The 15,851-nt window shown below is 40.6% G+C and overlaps 1 protein-coding gene across 2 annotated transcripts in view; it reads right to left on the bottom strand.

The window, feature by feature from the left end:
* The window catches only part of LOC102197286 (low-density lipoprotein receptor-related protein 1-like), a 77,111-nt gene that overhangs the window by 42,460 nt on the left and 18,800 nt on the right, over positions 1-15,851 (bottom strand). For both annotated transcript variants that reach the window (XM_013910695.1, XM_005732569.1), the window contains exons 3-6: positions 10,852-10,989; positions 3,558-3,677; positions 3,241-3,369; positions 2,834-3,094 (exon numbers count right to left, since the gene is read on the bottom strand). In XM_013910695.1, the coding sequence (XP_013766149.1) occupies positions 2,834-3,094; positions 3,241-3,369; positions 3,558-3,677; positions 10,852-10,989 (648 nt within the window). The remainder of the gene's footprint in view (positions 1-2,833; positions 3,095-3,240; positions 3,370-3,557; positions 3,678-10,851; positions 10,990-15,851) is intronic.

The raw sequence follows: 15,851 nt of genomic DNA, 5'->3' as shown, positions 1-15,851 counted from the left end.
CCTATCCCTAAGTCTGCCCAGCGTGCTATTACTAGAGCACCTGATCCCTGCTTCTATTAAACAGAACAGACATAAGCAGTTTATACACATGAATGTCCAGTGAATCAGGTCCAGACATTGTCTGCAGCTTCCTTTTCACACATGTAGCAGACAGCAGGAGATTATCCATGTCAGAGAGATGCTTACTACCTGAAATACTATGTTTGGTTTAGGCGACGGTTGCTGCCAGGTTTCACAGGATATGACACAAAGCAGCACGCTCACGTCCTTACTGTCTATTCTCTGGACAATCACCTCCTTTATTAAGCCTAATGTACATTACACAGACGCCGCACTAAGGGACCTGGAATGATAAAATTTGTTTAAAGCCTGGTCCGACACATTCGCCTATTTTAATTGTCACAAAAAATTCCTCTGGGTAGCATCTGGAAAAGTTCAGGGCAGAAGCGAATATGTTAAAACCTCTGTAGCCAACAGGTTTGGACCAGTTTTATGAGTCGATTTTGAGTTGAAGGAGGTTGTACGGGTGCACTCTTATCTCAAAATGCTTTCTTTTTTAAGCGTCGCAGTAAAAAGGATACAGAGGAAAACAATATATAAGGAAAAAAATCCAACAAAAGAATGGATGAAAGTGTCAAATCTCACTTCATGAAACATAATGTTACTAAGTAATGGCTGAACGACTCAAAGGTATTTGGGTTTGTGTGCGTGCGCATGCTGAAGTGACCTGACTGGACATGACTTGAGACGGCTCGAGGAATGTAAGTGAGTGTTCAGGCTGACATAAACCAACAGAGGAATGTGAATACCATTGATATGACCACTCACATATACATATTGCTTCAAGGTGTATCATATAACTACCTTCGGTTTCGCATTCTCAATTTCATCCTTCCCTTTAAATTTCATTTGGTGTTTCTCCCGATTCCACACCTCACAATAATTTATCCCTTAGACCACTTAAAAGAGCACACTATCAGGGAACGTGGACTCGGGTTTGCATACCAGAAATAGAAAAATCGGTGATTAAATTAAATTTAATTAGACTTATATATTGCCAAATCATAACCACAGTCACCTCAATGCATTTTATATTGTAAGGTAAAGACCCTAACAGAGACAAAAAAACCCAAATCGGATGATCCCACATGAGCAAGCAGTTGGCGAGAGTGGGAAGGAAAAACTCCCTTTTAACAGGAAGAAACCCGGACAACCAGGATCAGGAAGAAGGAGCCATCTGCCACGACCAGTTGTGAGTTTTGACTCTTTCATTAAAATGATAATAATATTCCGTGTATATATGTATATATCATGTATATATCTATCCACTTAGCACTTTTAATTCTTATTCTTAATTTTATATTTTTATGACAGTATGTTTGCACTGAAGCACCGCAGCAATTTCCTAATGTTGTAAACCTGCTCAACATCTGGCAATAAACCCTTTCTGATTCTGATTCTGATTCTGACATTTTCTATATCAAATCAGATCACGGATTCCTAATTTAGGCGAGAGCTGCAGTGAGTATGCCACAGGTATCTTCAGTATGACATCTGATATCTGACACTCGCCAAATACATTTATCAGCAGTGCTTCTTCAGGTTGATAGAAATGTTTTTCCCCGAAATATAACTGTGCTGTGCTTTCAAGAAGACGGGGTTCAAAAGAGCACTGGACCAAAAAGCAACAGCAAAAAGCCAACACAATAAGGGAGAGACGGGATATGAGGGACTCATGACTGAATCAATAGACTGGAAAAACCCCAGAGTTTCTAAAGCTTCTAGCCTCTGCCCCGGCTGTCAACAGTGACGACTATTACACAAGCTTCATTTGAAGTGGATATGAGCCAAGGCACTTTCAATCATGACACAGGTTTTGTGTCCCACACTTCAGGGTCTACACACCCCAGATACTCCACTTGTTTTCTTCCTGTCTGCTGTTCTTCGCCTGGGGCCAGGTTCTCAAGGGAAAACTTCTCACATGCATGTATGTGTTTACGAGCATGCAAACCACGCCCTTGCTTTTTGTGTTTTGTCTGCAAATTCTGCCCCCATTCTTAGAGAGTAACGGCTCTGTCAGCCAGGTGAATAAAAACAGACCTTGGCAGGCTTGCAATCACAGATAATTCATTTCAGCATTATATGAGTAAGTCTCTCAATAGGAAGTAATCATATACTGTGCACATCCATTTGTGTGCATCTGGTTGTTACTCGGAGCCTGTGAGTTCAGACAATGCACAATGACAATGCTACCTTCACAAAACAGATGTGCTGCCTATCCACCACATCTCAGAGGACAAAATGTACAGTCCTGGGAAAGACTTAGAAAAAGGCAGAGAGCACTTTTGTCTGGCAAACCCTAGTGCCAAATACCATCACATAAGAGACCAGTGTCTGATCATACTAGCATGGGTCAAACAAAAGCAGCGGAAAAATACTTTTCCAGGCTTCTGAAAAGCTCCGCACAGTCAGTGCATGAATCAAACTTCCCAGCAGGTTGCTTTTACCTGTCAAGAAGTATGCAAATGAATAACTAAAGGCATGCTGGCAGCCTTGTATGTATTATATAACTGTAAGTCTGCTACACACACATTGCTTCTATGGGATAGTTTAGTGGTGTGTCAGAGTGCCGCTGTTCTTTAGAGGAAAAAAAATCTTTTGAAAAATAAAGTTGGCCTCAGCATTTCTTCTTGGCACTTTCAAGTTGGTTTGAGCTGCTTTTGGGAGACAAGCTTACAGTAGAGTTTGAGCTAGCAAACCCACAGCTGACCACTTTTAAAGAAAACAGGAAAATATAAACTATGTCAACAACTGTCTGTAAACTTCTACTCACGGTGTAAGCTGAGAGAGATGTTGATGGTGCGGTTGTTACTGACAGACTTCAGGTCTTGGATGCTGGCACACTTAAGCTGGGTGGCAGCGGGGGTATCACCCACATCTATCCAGCAAACAGTCTCCTCCGCATAGATGAAGTCCATAGCCATGGTCTGTTTGGTGGCGATGGAAGGAACCCGGGTCGCGGAGCCACTCAGGGAGGTGCATCGGATGTTGTTAAGGTTGGCGATCAACAGAACAGGCAGACGATCCACAGGCTCTGGGTGAGGTTAACAAATTTTTAAGTAGAGGAGAGAAAATATTAGGAAGGAATATGATCTCCTGCATAATGTTTTGGCCATCCATTTCCTGGTTCAGCGTGAACTATAATCATTGGGCTCTGTCGATTCCTGTCCACCCCCTCACCATTTTTGGCTTTGCAGGAGCGGTTGTCTGGCTGCAGGAGATAGCCCTCCACACAGCTGCAGGTGTAGCTGCCTTCAGTGTTTGTGCATGTCTGACTGCATGTTCCATACACACCACACTCATTGAAATCTACACAAAGAAACACAAAAGCGCATTAACACACACAGTAAATGATGAAACTTTAAGATAGTGCTCTCTTCTCTTCCAAAGGCTGGTTGAATCACCTCTACATGCTGTCCCCTGCAGTCAGCAACCAGATGGTTACTTTCGGTTTGTCTTAGGCCAAACTAAAATGAATTTGCCAAATCTCCACCCACCTTTACATTTCTTTCCATCTGCAGCAACCTCGTAACCATCTCCACAGTAGCAACGAGGCCCATCATGAGTCACTGCACAGCCAATCTCGCACCCATGGGAGGCACAGTCTGGTGCGTTTGCTAAACCAGGGAAAACAGAGCAACATAGAGCGTGTTAAATACTGCTGAAACATGAATACTATTAAGGATAGCAGGGATGATCCCAGGGCAATCTTAACAGAGGCATGCTATCGTGTCCAATCCTATCCTGTCTTACAGGACTGCAAGACTGCGAGTGCATGTGAATGTGTGTATGAGACAAAAGGACTGTGGTTAAGTGTGTGTATTCATCTGTGCATGTGACAGACGCGGTGATTCGAATGTGCACACATTAGAGAGCTTCTTCTTTTCCAGCCTCAGAGGAAACTCACGGTCACATCCTTTTGGCATGAAATGAAAGAGGGGAATCCGCACATCCTCTCATCATGGCCTCTGTAGGTTGTGCATGAGCATGCAGAGGTGTGTGTCGGGCCAAGAGCATAAATAGGGTTGTGTGGCTGTGATAGATTCTTGTCACATGACACTGCTCATGAGTCCAGTACTAAATACATTAAAACAGTATGTACTGTTTGTCATGGTGCTTTAAGGTGACTTTTTCCTCATTCAGTGAGGATTTCCAAAGCTCCCTCAGCAGAGACACGCATATAAATCGTTTCATATTCCAAAGTAAAGTACACAGATGAATCAGTGTTCACCATACAACTATTTGCATTAAAACAAACATTTTTGTAAAGGAACTTCCAAACACTTTAAGTCATTACTTATTTTGCTGCTCAATTACCAGATTAACAAGTCAGTTCTTTTTTAAAATTGGTTTTAGGACTGATTATTAGCTAGATAAGACTTCATCTTCTAACCTCATATCAATATGAACAGCAGGACCGAGGAGAGAGAGCATAGAAAAAACAAAACTTAAGGTCAAAGCAAGTTTCCCCCAAAAATAGAAAAGATAAGTAAAAAAGGAGGCTTCTAGCAGCACAAAGACATTTAGCCCAACCTCCAACAAAAACAATGTAATCGTTCATACACTATGTGTACTGCAGCTAGTCGTGGCACGGCTGTGAAGAGTGGAGACTGGACCTATTGAAGGACCCTTATTATATAAAGCCTGTGGCACTTTAGGCAATAATGACTCTTTTGTTGTGGCCCCGTTGAAAGGAAGAGTCTCCAGCAAACATTGTGGCCCATATCGAATCCACTCAGCAACGCTCACGCTGTGAGAGACCACAGGCAAGCAGAGAGCTAAAATACCCAGGTTCATGGATTCCATTTAGCAAAGGCTGGGTGAAACAAAGTGACATTATACTTAAATATTATATATTATATTAAGGAATATTCTAATATTAAGGACTATTCTGTTATATACCATAAACGCTATTCATAAAAATCCAACAAATGAAAAATTATTAAGTGGAATCTGTAATGATCCGTTATAGTAACGGTCCTATGAATTAAAAAGGATGATTTGGTCAAAGTAGGTTCTGGATTTAAATGGAGAGCAAATTCATGTTAAAATTAAGGCTAATGTATCGCTGAACAAATGTAATATTTTACCTTAGTCACAGTTAAAAAAAAAGAAAAAGATTCTGGGATGTGAACATGAAAAACGTACTTGATCCAACCTCAGAGGAGAACAGATGCATGGAGAAAGAACTGAAGAAACAATTAAAAAAGAAAAGAAAAACAAGAAAGTGAAGGGAGAGGAGAGGCTGGAGGTGTAAAGTGCACATACAGGACTCGAGGATGAGGTTAGAACGTTCCAGCTCTAAGCAAACAAACAACAGCTGTATGTCAGACGTTTGACCAGAGCTAATGAACGAAGCAAACAAATCACACAGTGACACACTGGAGACCTTCAGTCTTAAACCAGCACGCCAGAGTCATTGATCCTGTTACTGCAAGGATGGCAACCCTCAATTTCACTATAGACCTCTATGTGGAAGAAGGGAGACATCTGATGTGAGGACTAGCAGGCTAAAGAGTTTTTAAACAACAAATTTAGTTTGAATGTCTTAAAATTCATGTAAACACTCAAGGCATCAGTGAAAATAGGATTCATGTATAGTAACGACAGAAAAGGTTGCTACTTGAACTCTGAGGTTTCAGTAAAATCCCACCAATATGTGTATTCTGACTATTTGTGCTAAATTAGGGCCTGCCTTCAATTAACACACACACACACACACACACACACACACACACACACACACACACACGAGTAAATGGTGTGATTAGCACAACACAATAGCATGAATATGATGAATAATAATAGGAGAGAGGGTGGAGATGGAAAGAAGGGAAGAACTGTCCTTGGACTCATTTCCTCAGCCCGTGAGGAAATTCATGAAAGTTGGCATTGTCCTCTAAAACCCAATCATGATGCTGACAGGCTGGCTACAGCAGTGACACAGGCTGAATGAGACAAACACATTTTGGTGTTGAGTTCATACAGTTAAAAAACAAATGAGTGACTTAATGAATGTCAGCAAAAGACAATTTATCATAATCTATCCACCAAGTGGCTTGAAAATGAATCAGCTTTATTTTATAAAAAAAGCCTTTATTTCTATACATGATATCATAACTGTATAAAGAGGCGATTTCAGCGTGTGACATTTTAAAGAAAGGCGTTTCACAGGACATTCTTTGCGCTCTTACTGTCTGCAGACAGGTTTACACATGCTTTTGCCTTCTACATGCCACAGACGGAAGCCTCACATTATCCTACGTTGTGTCATTAAATGATGGCATTTGTCACGTTCACATTTTTGGCCCCATGTTTTGTAAAAAAAAAAAAAAAAGTTCTGGCAATCTGAAGATTTCTTTGGTCTATATGTGCACCTTACATGTTTTAGCAGTTCACATTAAATATGATGTTATTGTATCTCGAGTTAAGACGCTTCATTTCCTTAAACTACTTTGTGACTGTGATCATTACAATTGTGGATTCTATCACACACTTTATATTGCAGTAGCTGATGGCAAAAGCTAACATTACTATAAAGCTATATGTCAGTGAGCATACAATGTATCTCCTGCCAGTTGTTTGCAGGCTTGATAATCAAATAGGGCAAAGTAACCATTTGCAAACACACATAGTGCAGCTTGAGTAATGAGCAAACAGTAGCTAGCTTATTCCCAAACAGTGGCAGTATGCTGCCCACATGTCTAAATTTAAACTTGCACAAATACTCAAACACAAATGTACAACGACTCACAAAGTACACCTGCTGTAGCACATTAACGTGCATGGCAGCAGCACAACTTGCTAAATAAATTCAATACATGCAATTTCTTTTATCTTCAGCCAATGATCATTTATGATTAGATTACAGCACTGTAGAGCCTTCACTTTTAACTGCAGCCCATAAACCAATTTAGGTCAAGACCCACTCATGAATGAAGCTTATAATGTAGTATTTCCACAGGCAGCTTCAAGTCCGATTGAAGTCCGATGACCGATTGTCATTGCACAGTTACACAATGGAACGTGAAGGACAATTAAAGCTCTGCATAAACAACAGCGATAGCTCACTACAATAATCAGGGTTCCAGTGGGGTGCCTTGAAAGAGGGGGGAGGGGGGGGGAGACTCAATAACACTGCCATGACCCCATTTTTTCTTTCCTTGTCAATCATTCACATCTAAGAGGCAGGTCTAAAGTTGCGTCTTGAAAGAGAGGCTTCCTCACCCTCAAAGAAAAGAGAAACGCAGGCCTGCAAATCAACCACCTATACGACAGAAGGACTTCATAACTGCCAACAGTCTATTTGATTAAACAGGTTTCATTTACTTGGTTTGAACTCTTGCAAAGCCACATGGTAATTTTTCAAATGCTCGTCCTGAGCAAGGCACAGGGACCCATGGCCATAAAAATATTATACATCGCATTTATCTGCAATATTAACAATAAACTAGAACTACTATCTTGAGGTTGTATGCTTCAGTTCGCTAGTGAAGCTTCAGTTTACATCCATGGCTTTGCAGACTCATTGTATACATTCATGTCACAATGACACAGTGTTCATATTTTTGCTTCTGTAGGCCACCACAGCAGATTCAAAATGAAGCAAACTGTACAATGACTGAAGTGTAGTCTTCGAGAGGTTTGACAAAATAATGTCATAATTAACTTTTGGAAGTTGCAGTTATTTTCTGACCACTCAAAAATTTGGATGGCCTCCTTTGCATTAAATACCTGCACATTAAGAGGCCCAATGAACAGCTAGAAACACTTGGAACCAACTCCAGATCTTTTAATAATAATAATAATGGATTGGATTTATATAGCGCTTTTCAAGGCACCCAAAGCGCTTTACAATGCCACTATTCATTCACTCTCACATTCATACACTGGTGGAGGCAGCTACAGGTGTAGCCACAGCTGCCCTGGGGCAGACTGACAGAAGCGAGGCTGCCATATCGCGCCATCGGCCCCTCTGGCCAGCCCATAAACTTTTATGTCTTTAATATATGAAATAGCGAGGACACTGGATACAACTGGCCATGAACATACTTATTAGTCAATGCTCCGGTTCCTTTTGAGCTTGGATAAGTAAGTCCAACATTTTCTGAACAATATTCTGTTAAACATCCTGAATTAAAGTTGAGATGTCTTGACTGCTTTACTTCAAAGGGCATTTTTCAAATTGTGTCCTTGTCCAAAATCTATAAACCTGTGTGCCCATGTAGTGAAGCCTCCGGCCACAGACTTTATCAGACGATATGATCACAATTACTTTATTATCTTATTAGACATTTATGCAGTTTAATAATATCAATTTAACAACTACCCTCCTTTTTGACAACCTACTTTTGTTCCTAGATTTATTATGGGATGACCAGTATATAAAGCTGGATGATACCATCTTTTTCTAATTTGCTCCAACTAGTATAGTCACGCAAGATCAAACTTAAAGGTGACCAACATTAGAGTATATTCATGCATTTGTGTTATAATTTCACTGATAATTATAAATGTTTGCATACAGTCAGGTGTCAAATTAACTGTCTGATTCACATCCCATCAAAGCACTAATGTTGATTCCCTTTTATCACTCCAGTACATAAAGCCAGCTACTTAACCGCAAGGCTTTCCGCACACTGTGAAAAAACAGAAAACCTATTTTAGAAAGCTTGAAACACCGTGCAGCATTCCCCTTTCTAACCGCTTGTCAACAACTTTGACAGAATTACTCAGAAACGCTGAATGACAAAGTGTGCTTTCAAATATCAGTGGCCAGGTATACTTGCACAACCTGGCAGTTTGTACGAGCAAACACTACGAAGCTTGTGAAAGCCTTTTCCCTGAAATGAGGCGGTCTCACAAATGCCAAAAGTTCTGGACACACAGCTCATGTGTTTGGTTGCACGAGTAAGAATGTGACTTTGTGAGTGTATATTTGTGTGCACATGTGAGGGCATGCATGTATGCATTACAGGCACACACACATGCCGGTGTGTTTAAGTACTTGTGTGCGTAGAGCGCTGCCTTACTGAAAACAGCTGGACCTGTGTCCTCAGGGACAGGCAGTGCACGTTGTAACGGGATGACATCATCAGCGCGTTGCATAAAAGGCTTGTGTAGCAGTGATGACCGCTGTGTGGGTTACTAACACTTTCACCCACACTGTGGTTCAACACATCTCGTTTTCTTCTGGTCTCAACTAATCACACAAACTTTTTTTTGTAATGACTCAACTCAGTGTGGAGGATTAATATTGATACAGCGTGGTTCACGATTACTCTTTGAGCACATGGAAGGAAGCAAACTGAAAATAGACATAGAACCTTGCATCAAATGCCTAAAGCTGTAAACTGATACAAAGATAAAGCCAATAAATGATAAAGAGATCAGATCTCTGTGTTGCTGATAGTGGAACAGACATCAGATGCTTTGGTTAATATGTTTTTTTAAATGGCAAAAGATTAGCCAATGTTTGAGAGCTCAGCAGACTCACCCTTGATCCAGGTCTCTGATACTCTGAAACTTTACTGTTGATGGTAAATATCTGATTTAGATTTAGTAATTTCATATTCCAGGAAAAGAGCAGCACAATGGAAAAGGAGAGGCACAAAATTACGAACGCACATGTCCCAGCGTTGAGTCAGAGCTCTGTCAAGGCCAATACTCTTCTGCACTTCTGCAAAGAGAGTACTTGAACTAAGAGTTTACATCAAATATCAGCTCATAATAATGCATATTAGAACTCTGCCCCACTCTCTCCAAACAGCTGCTGTGCCTTGCACACCCCCCTGTGGGGCCCCTTTGAGGGGTCATTGCAAATGGTGTATAGGTAGTTTAAAGAGGAGTGGTTAAAGTTTGTCTGCCTGTATTATTGCAGGGTCTTTACCTTACAATATAAAGCACCTTGTGATTTGGCGCTATATCAATAAAACTGAATTGAATTGGCATGTCTGTTGACAGGCTGCCTGTATAACCGAATAGTGAATATAAACTGCTGCGATCCACACCCTTGATCCAGATCCTTTATTATCGCTCTGATTCACTAACAAGTTTCTTAGTCTCCAAATAATTCGGCTGACACACAAACAACCTCCCCCCCACCCCAACCAAAAAAAACCCCCAAAACAAACAAACAAACACTGTTGTTTATAATGGAGCACTGTAACAAAAAAATAATTTCCCCCAGGGATCAATAAAGTATTCTGATTCTATCCTTCTTGGCAGATGTGACAAAGCCAAACTTCAGACAGTTACAGGATATCTGAGCACTACCTTGCAGAATACTGAGTCAGCTCTCAAAAGGCAGCCAGTGTTTGCTCTTTTGTCAGCTGCAACAAAGAAATACACTATGGACTCAATATGTTCCATCACTCATTCTTCTGTTGTCTCTAATTAATAGGGGAGGATGTGATGGGATTTTTCTCAGCTGCATCTGGTCTGAATGCTTATTATTCCTGCTAGGATTGGGGGAAACAGCCTCATAGCAGAGCTGATTGATAAATTAATTACTTTTTTTTCCCTTGAAAGAGAAATTCCATAGTAATTGCACAAGCTAGGACAGGCCAACTCATTAAATGGCCCAACAGAGGAGATGACTCGATAAAAATGATGGTTTGGGATGGAAAGACAAGAACATTTTCTTTATAACAGAAACTGTCTGGTTAATTTTGACCCACAACAAAGGGCAAAAGTGTCCGTATGACAGAGGAGAAGGTGTGTGTGTGTGTGTGTGTGTGTGTGTGTGTGTGTGTGTGTGTGTGTGTGTGTGTGTGTCACTTTGTTTCCTACCTCTGCAGTGAGGTCCCTCATCCCAGCCGTCAGTGCAATCAACGACTCCATTACAAAATCTGCTTGCATGGAGACAAACTTCCACATCCAGGCATGGATATTTATTGACAGGACACTGGTTCACTTTGTTGTGTGTGCCTGGAAAACATGCAAAAGATTTTTTAAGTAAAAGCAGATGTATAAGGCAATATTTTAAGGCAGTAAAACTCAAAGATGAAGCAGAATAATGCATGCATCTAACCCCCCCCCCCCAAAAAAAACCCCCAACAACAACAACAAAAACACATCGTAAATTCACAACTGAGCTTAATGAGGCTTCATAAAACTATTAAACGCATTTTACATACTTAAAAGTGAATTCCTGCCATAAAAAGAATTAAATTTCTTTATGACTCATTAAAGAACTCTTCTAATGTTGCTTAATTTTATAACATTTATTGAGGAGGCTGTCATGTGCAAAGAGAAACTGTACAGAGATTTTCCTCTGTTGTCCATTAGTTTTGCATACTACTCTGGTGAGGTGCTGGCTTATTATTTCCTAGTATTATATGGACAAAACCCTTATAGTTAAATCCGCGACCTTTAAGATCATCACAGGTGAAAGATTCCCCAAAGGGAATTGTGTCAAGGGATGGGGATTGATGAGGTTTTATTGATACCAATTCCATTATTGAATTTGCTAATCGATCCAATTCTCTTATTGATTCTTGACCCAGTTTCATATGAGAAAACAAGTATGCCTGCAGATTTCCAATGCAGTACAACTACTTTATCATTTATTTATTTATTATTTAATCCCAAACAGACTATCGCTTAATGCTAGATGAAGAAATGAAAGAATGTCATTTATTGAAAGCTTTATTTGAAGTCAACTAAAATCATGTTAAGCATCTGTACAGACGAGCTGCTCGGCTGGTAGCACTTGTGGTGCTCATCCATATCGCATCAAATGCATGACACTTGAGCAAGTGAATCCTGTGTTGCAGGAGATGTTTCAGCATGTTTCTGGCGTTCCCACCTCAATAATGGTGTTAAAGACATTACAAATAAGTCGTTATCATGTTTCTGCATGAAGCAATGCTTTGGATCGCTTCATCCTCTCTGCTGTGACCCCCTTTTTCTGATAACACTAGACGTGCATGTAGCAATACTGTTGATTTGCAATCAGTGTGCATTGCCAGCACCTGCGGACACTGATAAAGGAATTGATAAGCTCCAACACCGGTTTTCAGTTCCAATCCCTATTTGTGTCTCCTGTTGGGACACAACCAGCAATATTTTTGCTTGTCAGGCAAATGTGTAAACCACTGCACAATAGAGCCATCATAAAACAACAACATATATTAAAACTATTCTGGGCTTTATATACTAATAATAGAGTTTTAAAATAGTATCACCAGTGTGCCAGAGAGGCAGAATTCAGAAAAGGGGTGCAGCAGTCGCTGGCTACATAGAAGGGCTAAAATTAAAGAGATAAGGCTAACATTAATAAACATTTGCAGATAAAATGTTTTATCTTTTACTCTAAATGGCTCACATTACTTACTATGGTTGACTCAAAGTTCCAGTTGGTTTAGGTCACTTCTATTATCAGAGAACTAAACATTTAGCTTTATAAAAAGGGCCTAAAGTTCATTTGCTGCCTGTATTTACAGGCCATAATGACTTCGTTTTGCTTTTAGATTTGCTGCTGCAGGCAACAAGTTGCATGATTGGTGCACAGTGTGTGTTTTGTTTTTTGACACTAAAGGCTTCCTGCATGTGTTACAGCACAAGTGATACACAGCACATGCAAACATGCGGTTACCTTTAATGCGCCCACATATTAAAAGAGAGTTTGCAGCATAAGATCACTTGGCAGACACTGAAGGAAATTTTTAAAAGAAAACACTGATAAATACTGAATCTTAAGGAGTGCAGAGGACAGGGGCCATAATGTCCTCTGACCTAGAAAATGCTGAGTTAAAAAAAAAAAAAGACCAAAACATACAGTAGAGGCAGCGTCTCTTCCCTCGATCTTTCCCACTCTTCTTCTCTCTCTAGCTTTCCTCTCGGCCCACACTGCAGAGTAAACAGTTTGCCTTGGCTGTTTTTCTTCTTCTTCTTCCTCCTCCTCCTCCACCTCTCCCTCTTTCTTTCTTTCTAACATCTGCTGACCCATTTTAGAAAAACACTTGAAGCAGAACAAATAAAGTTCACCTCCTTCACAGGAAACGATCTGCAGAGTTCTGCAGAATACATGTTGTGCTGGGATACGTTTTCAGAGGACGCTATCTGAATATGCACATAGCCCGAGCAGCAAACCTGCTTCAGATGTTCGCATACACAAATTCTCAGTTTTCTGAATATTAACCAGCTGATGCAGCCAAACTGCAGTTTATCTGACACTAGTTGCAGCTTTCCTGATTGTAAACCCAGCAAAGCAAATGCAGGGGAATGAAAACATAGTTTTTAAAAACTTGCTGTGTTATATCTTTGTATAATGCATATCGTTTGAGTCTTAAAAGAAAGTTACACGTCTCTTAATGCCCAAGACAAGCCATAACATACATGTGGGAGAAAGAATATTTGCCTGCATGTCGGCATTCCCTGATGAAAACCACTAGCATTCCTTCTGAGGCTCCCTGATCCATCCAAGAGAGATTAGTAACCACACACTGAACATCACATTTAACTCTGTTAAAACAAGTGCCTTAAAGTGACACGAGCTTCCATAACGATCCCACATCAGCAGCCTGCGTGGAAAATGTGCCACATTCAAACTTAGAATTAGCTTCTCATACATCTGGCTTAGGGAGGAGAGTAGCTCTCCTGTATGGGGGATGCTAGCATATTAGCAGCCCTCCTACAGCCTTGGCCTCTAAGCCAGCCTGATTTACATGCAACACACTGCCAATGTGGGGATTTTTACATAAACGACAGTACCAGGAATAATCTGCCATGTACACTGGAAAAGAAACCCTGCCAAGGATTTAGCATTTGTCGTCAGTTCTCGGGGGAGTATAAAAGACGAGTCGGAGTGCAAGACATCTGAATTATACCAACAGCAGAAACATGCATCTTTGCAACTGTGTGTCGAGGGAGCTTTTTTCTTGAAATGTGATCTGCTGACGACTGAGCAGACAGGTAAACTCACACACTCGCTAATCAAAGTAAACCAGGAATCGGATTTCTGTGCTCTACGGCCACCGAGAGACTAAAAAGATTGATCTCTGCTTTCCATCACACCCACAACAGGCTCTTCTTCTACACACATCTCTACTTCTGCTGACAGGGCAGCAAGCAGCAGAACTTTTTGGAAAACACACTAACAACTGCTAACAATCAAAAAGACTGACTACTTTGTGTTTCACAACACAGTAATACATTGGCAGGAGCTGAATAACGACCAGCAGCAGAAAGCTAAATAGAAAAGACAATATGGAGGATTAAATAACTTGTGGGGGACAATAGACATGAACCCTGTACCGGCTGCTCCAGTTTGGGAAATTGTTGGCAGTGTATTTTACTGGAAGCAGCCTTTTTCTATTACTTTGCAAAGCTGAAGGGGAAATAAGACGTTTTAATACAGCTCTGCAGCTTTTGGTGAGCATTTTTTGCTTAGACCAGGTAAACCAGGTAAAACATCTCATCAGTGGGCTGCTTTAACATTATCTGGATAGGTTTTCTGCAGCTGCTGAATCCTTGAAGTAAGACAACAGCAGGTGGCGTTTCTTAGCTGTTTGCTTTTGCCAGTTTGTAACAGCTGAATTTCTTTTTCTTGTATCAAATAATCTATTGTACTTAAACTGTACAATGACAAAATATAAATTATATGAACAAAAGGGGTATTTGGATCGATCCCATTCTGGTTTGAAGTACTTCAAAGTATTACACGGCCTACACGGTGCTTTCAGTGACTAATTCTATCTACTGTTCAGTTTGAATGGTTTCTAATCTCAAATCTGGTTTCCCAGGCATGACTAATTGTTAGTGACCTTTCGAAGCCGATTACGCTGACTGGTTCTCACAGATGGTTTTGACTCTGCATTGTCTTTAAAAATAATACAATTTTCAAACAAATCCTATGACAATAATAACGATGAGAATGAAATGCAATTTGTAACAGATTAAAAAATAAGTGCTCCATGACAGGAGAAACCCAAACACAGGAGACGTCTTCACTGCTCGAGCCCAGAACTGAAATGATGTCAAACAAGATGAACTTTCATTTGCACCCAGCTTTTACAGACTTACGTGGTGTCACTGATGCAAAGGTGTAAACAAGTCAGAAGTGCCGTTTCTGTGTTATAAGATCACTAAATCCATGTTGTTAGTATGTAAAGAGTTGGGCTCATTTCTTCTTTATGGTTTATTACTCTTACAATAACCAGTGTTAAAGTCTGTAGTGGTTGGGTATTTCCTTTGCCCGTGCTCAATTTTCACACATGCAATACGTCTCTGAAGTGTTTCCAGCAGCGAGAATGCCGCTGACGCACTGAGTCGGAGTAACGTAACTTGTCGTAACAATGTCCTTGCTAATTTGGGTTGAACCCAGGACTGTATAGGCGTTGGCTGAATAGCAGTGGTGTACACAGCTGACAGCCTTTCCAACAGTCCTCACCTGATTCATCATTTCAAGCGTTCACATATAAGAAGGCGAGGAGTTTCATGAAAAGCTTCCCGGCAGCGATTCTGAAAACAAAACAGGAACACAGAGAAACTTCTACGTTGAGCCCCAGGTCTTAGTTAATGTATTCATTGACTGCCAGGAGGTCGCACATAACAAAACAACTTTACCGTATCTCCGGCCTTACCTTGCATTTCATCCTGCAGTTTATATTCCACTTTATTCACATTCTCACAGCATCATTTATTTACTGCTCTCCACAGCAGCTATTTTCACGGTTATGCACATCACTGTGTCTTATGGTTGCCAACTTTCCATCAGTTTCAATCACAACACAGCTCAGAGCAAGGGACTGTTGATTGTTCTGTTTGCTTGTTGGTGAGGTCAAGCC

This window comes from Pundamilia nyererei, unplaced genomic scaffold (genome assembly GCF_000239375.1).
Source record: "Pundamilia nyererei isolate P.nyererei 1_Seehausen unplaced genomic scaffold, PunNye1.0 scaffold00047, whole genome shotgun sequence".
NCBI classification, from domain to species: Eukaryota; Metazoa; Chordata; class Actinopteri; order Cichliformes; family Cichlidae; genus Pundamilia; species Pundamilia nyererei.
The sequence above is the reverse complement of the archived record's forward strand: the minus strand, read 5'-3'. Positions and strand labels throughout refer to the sequence as shown.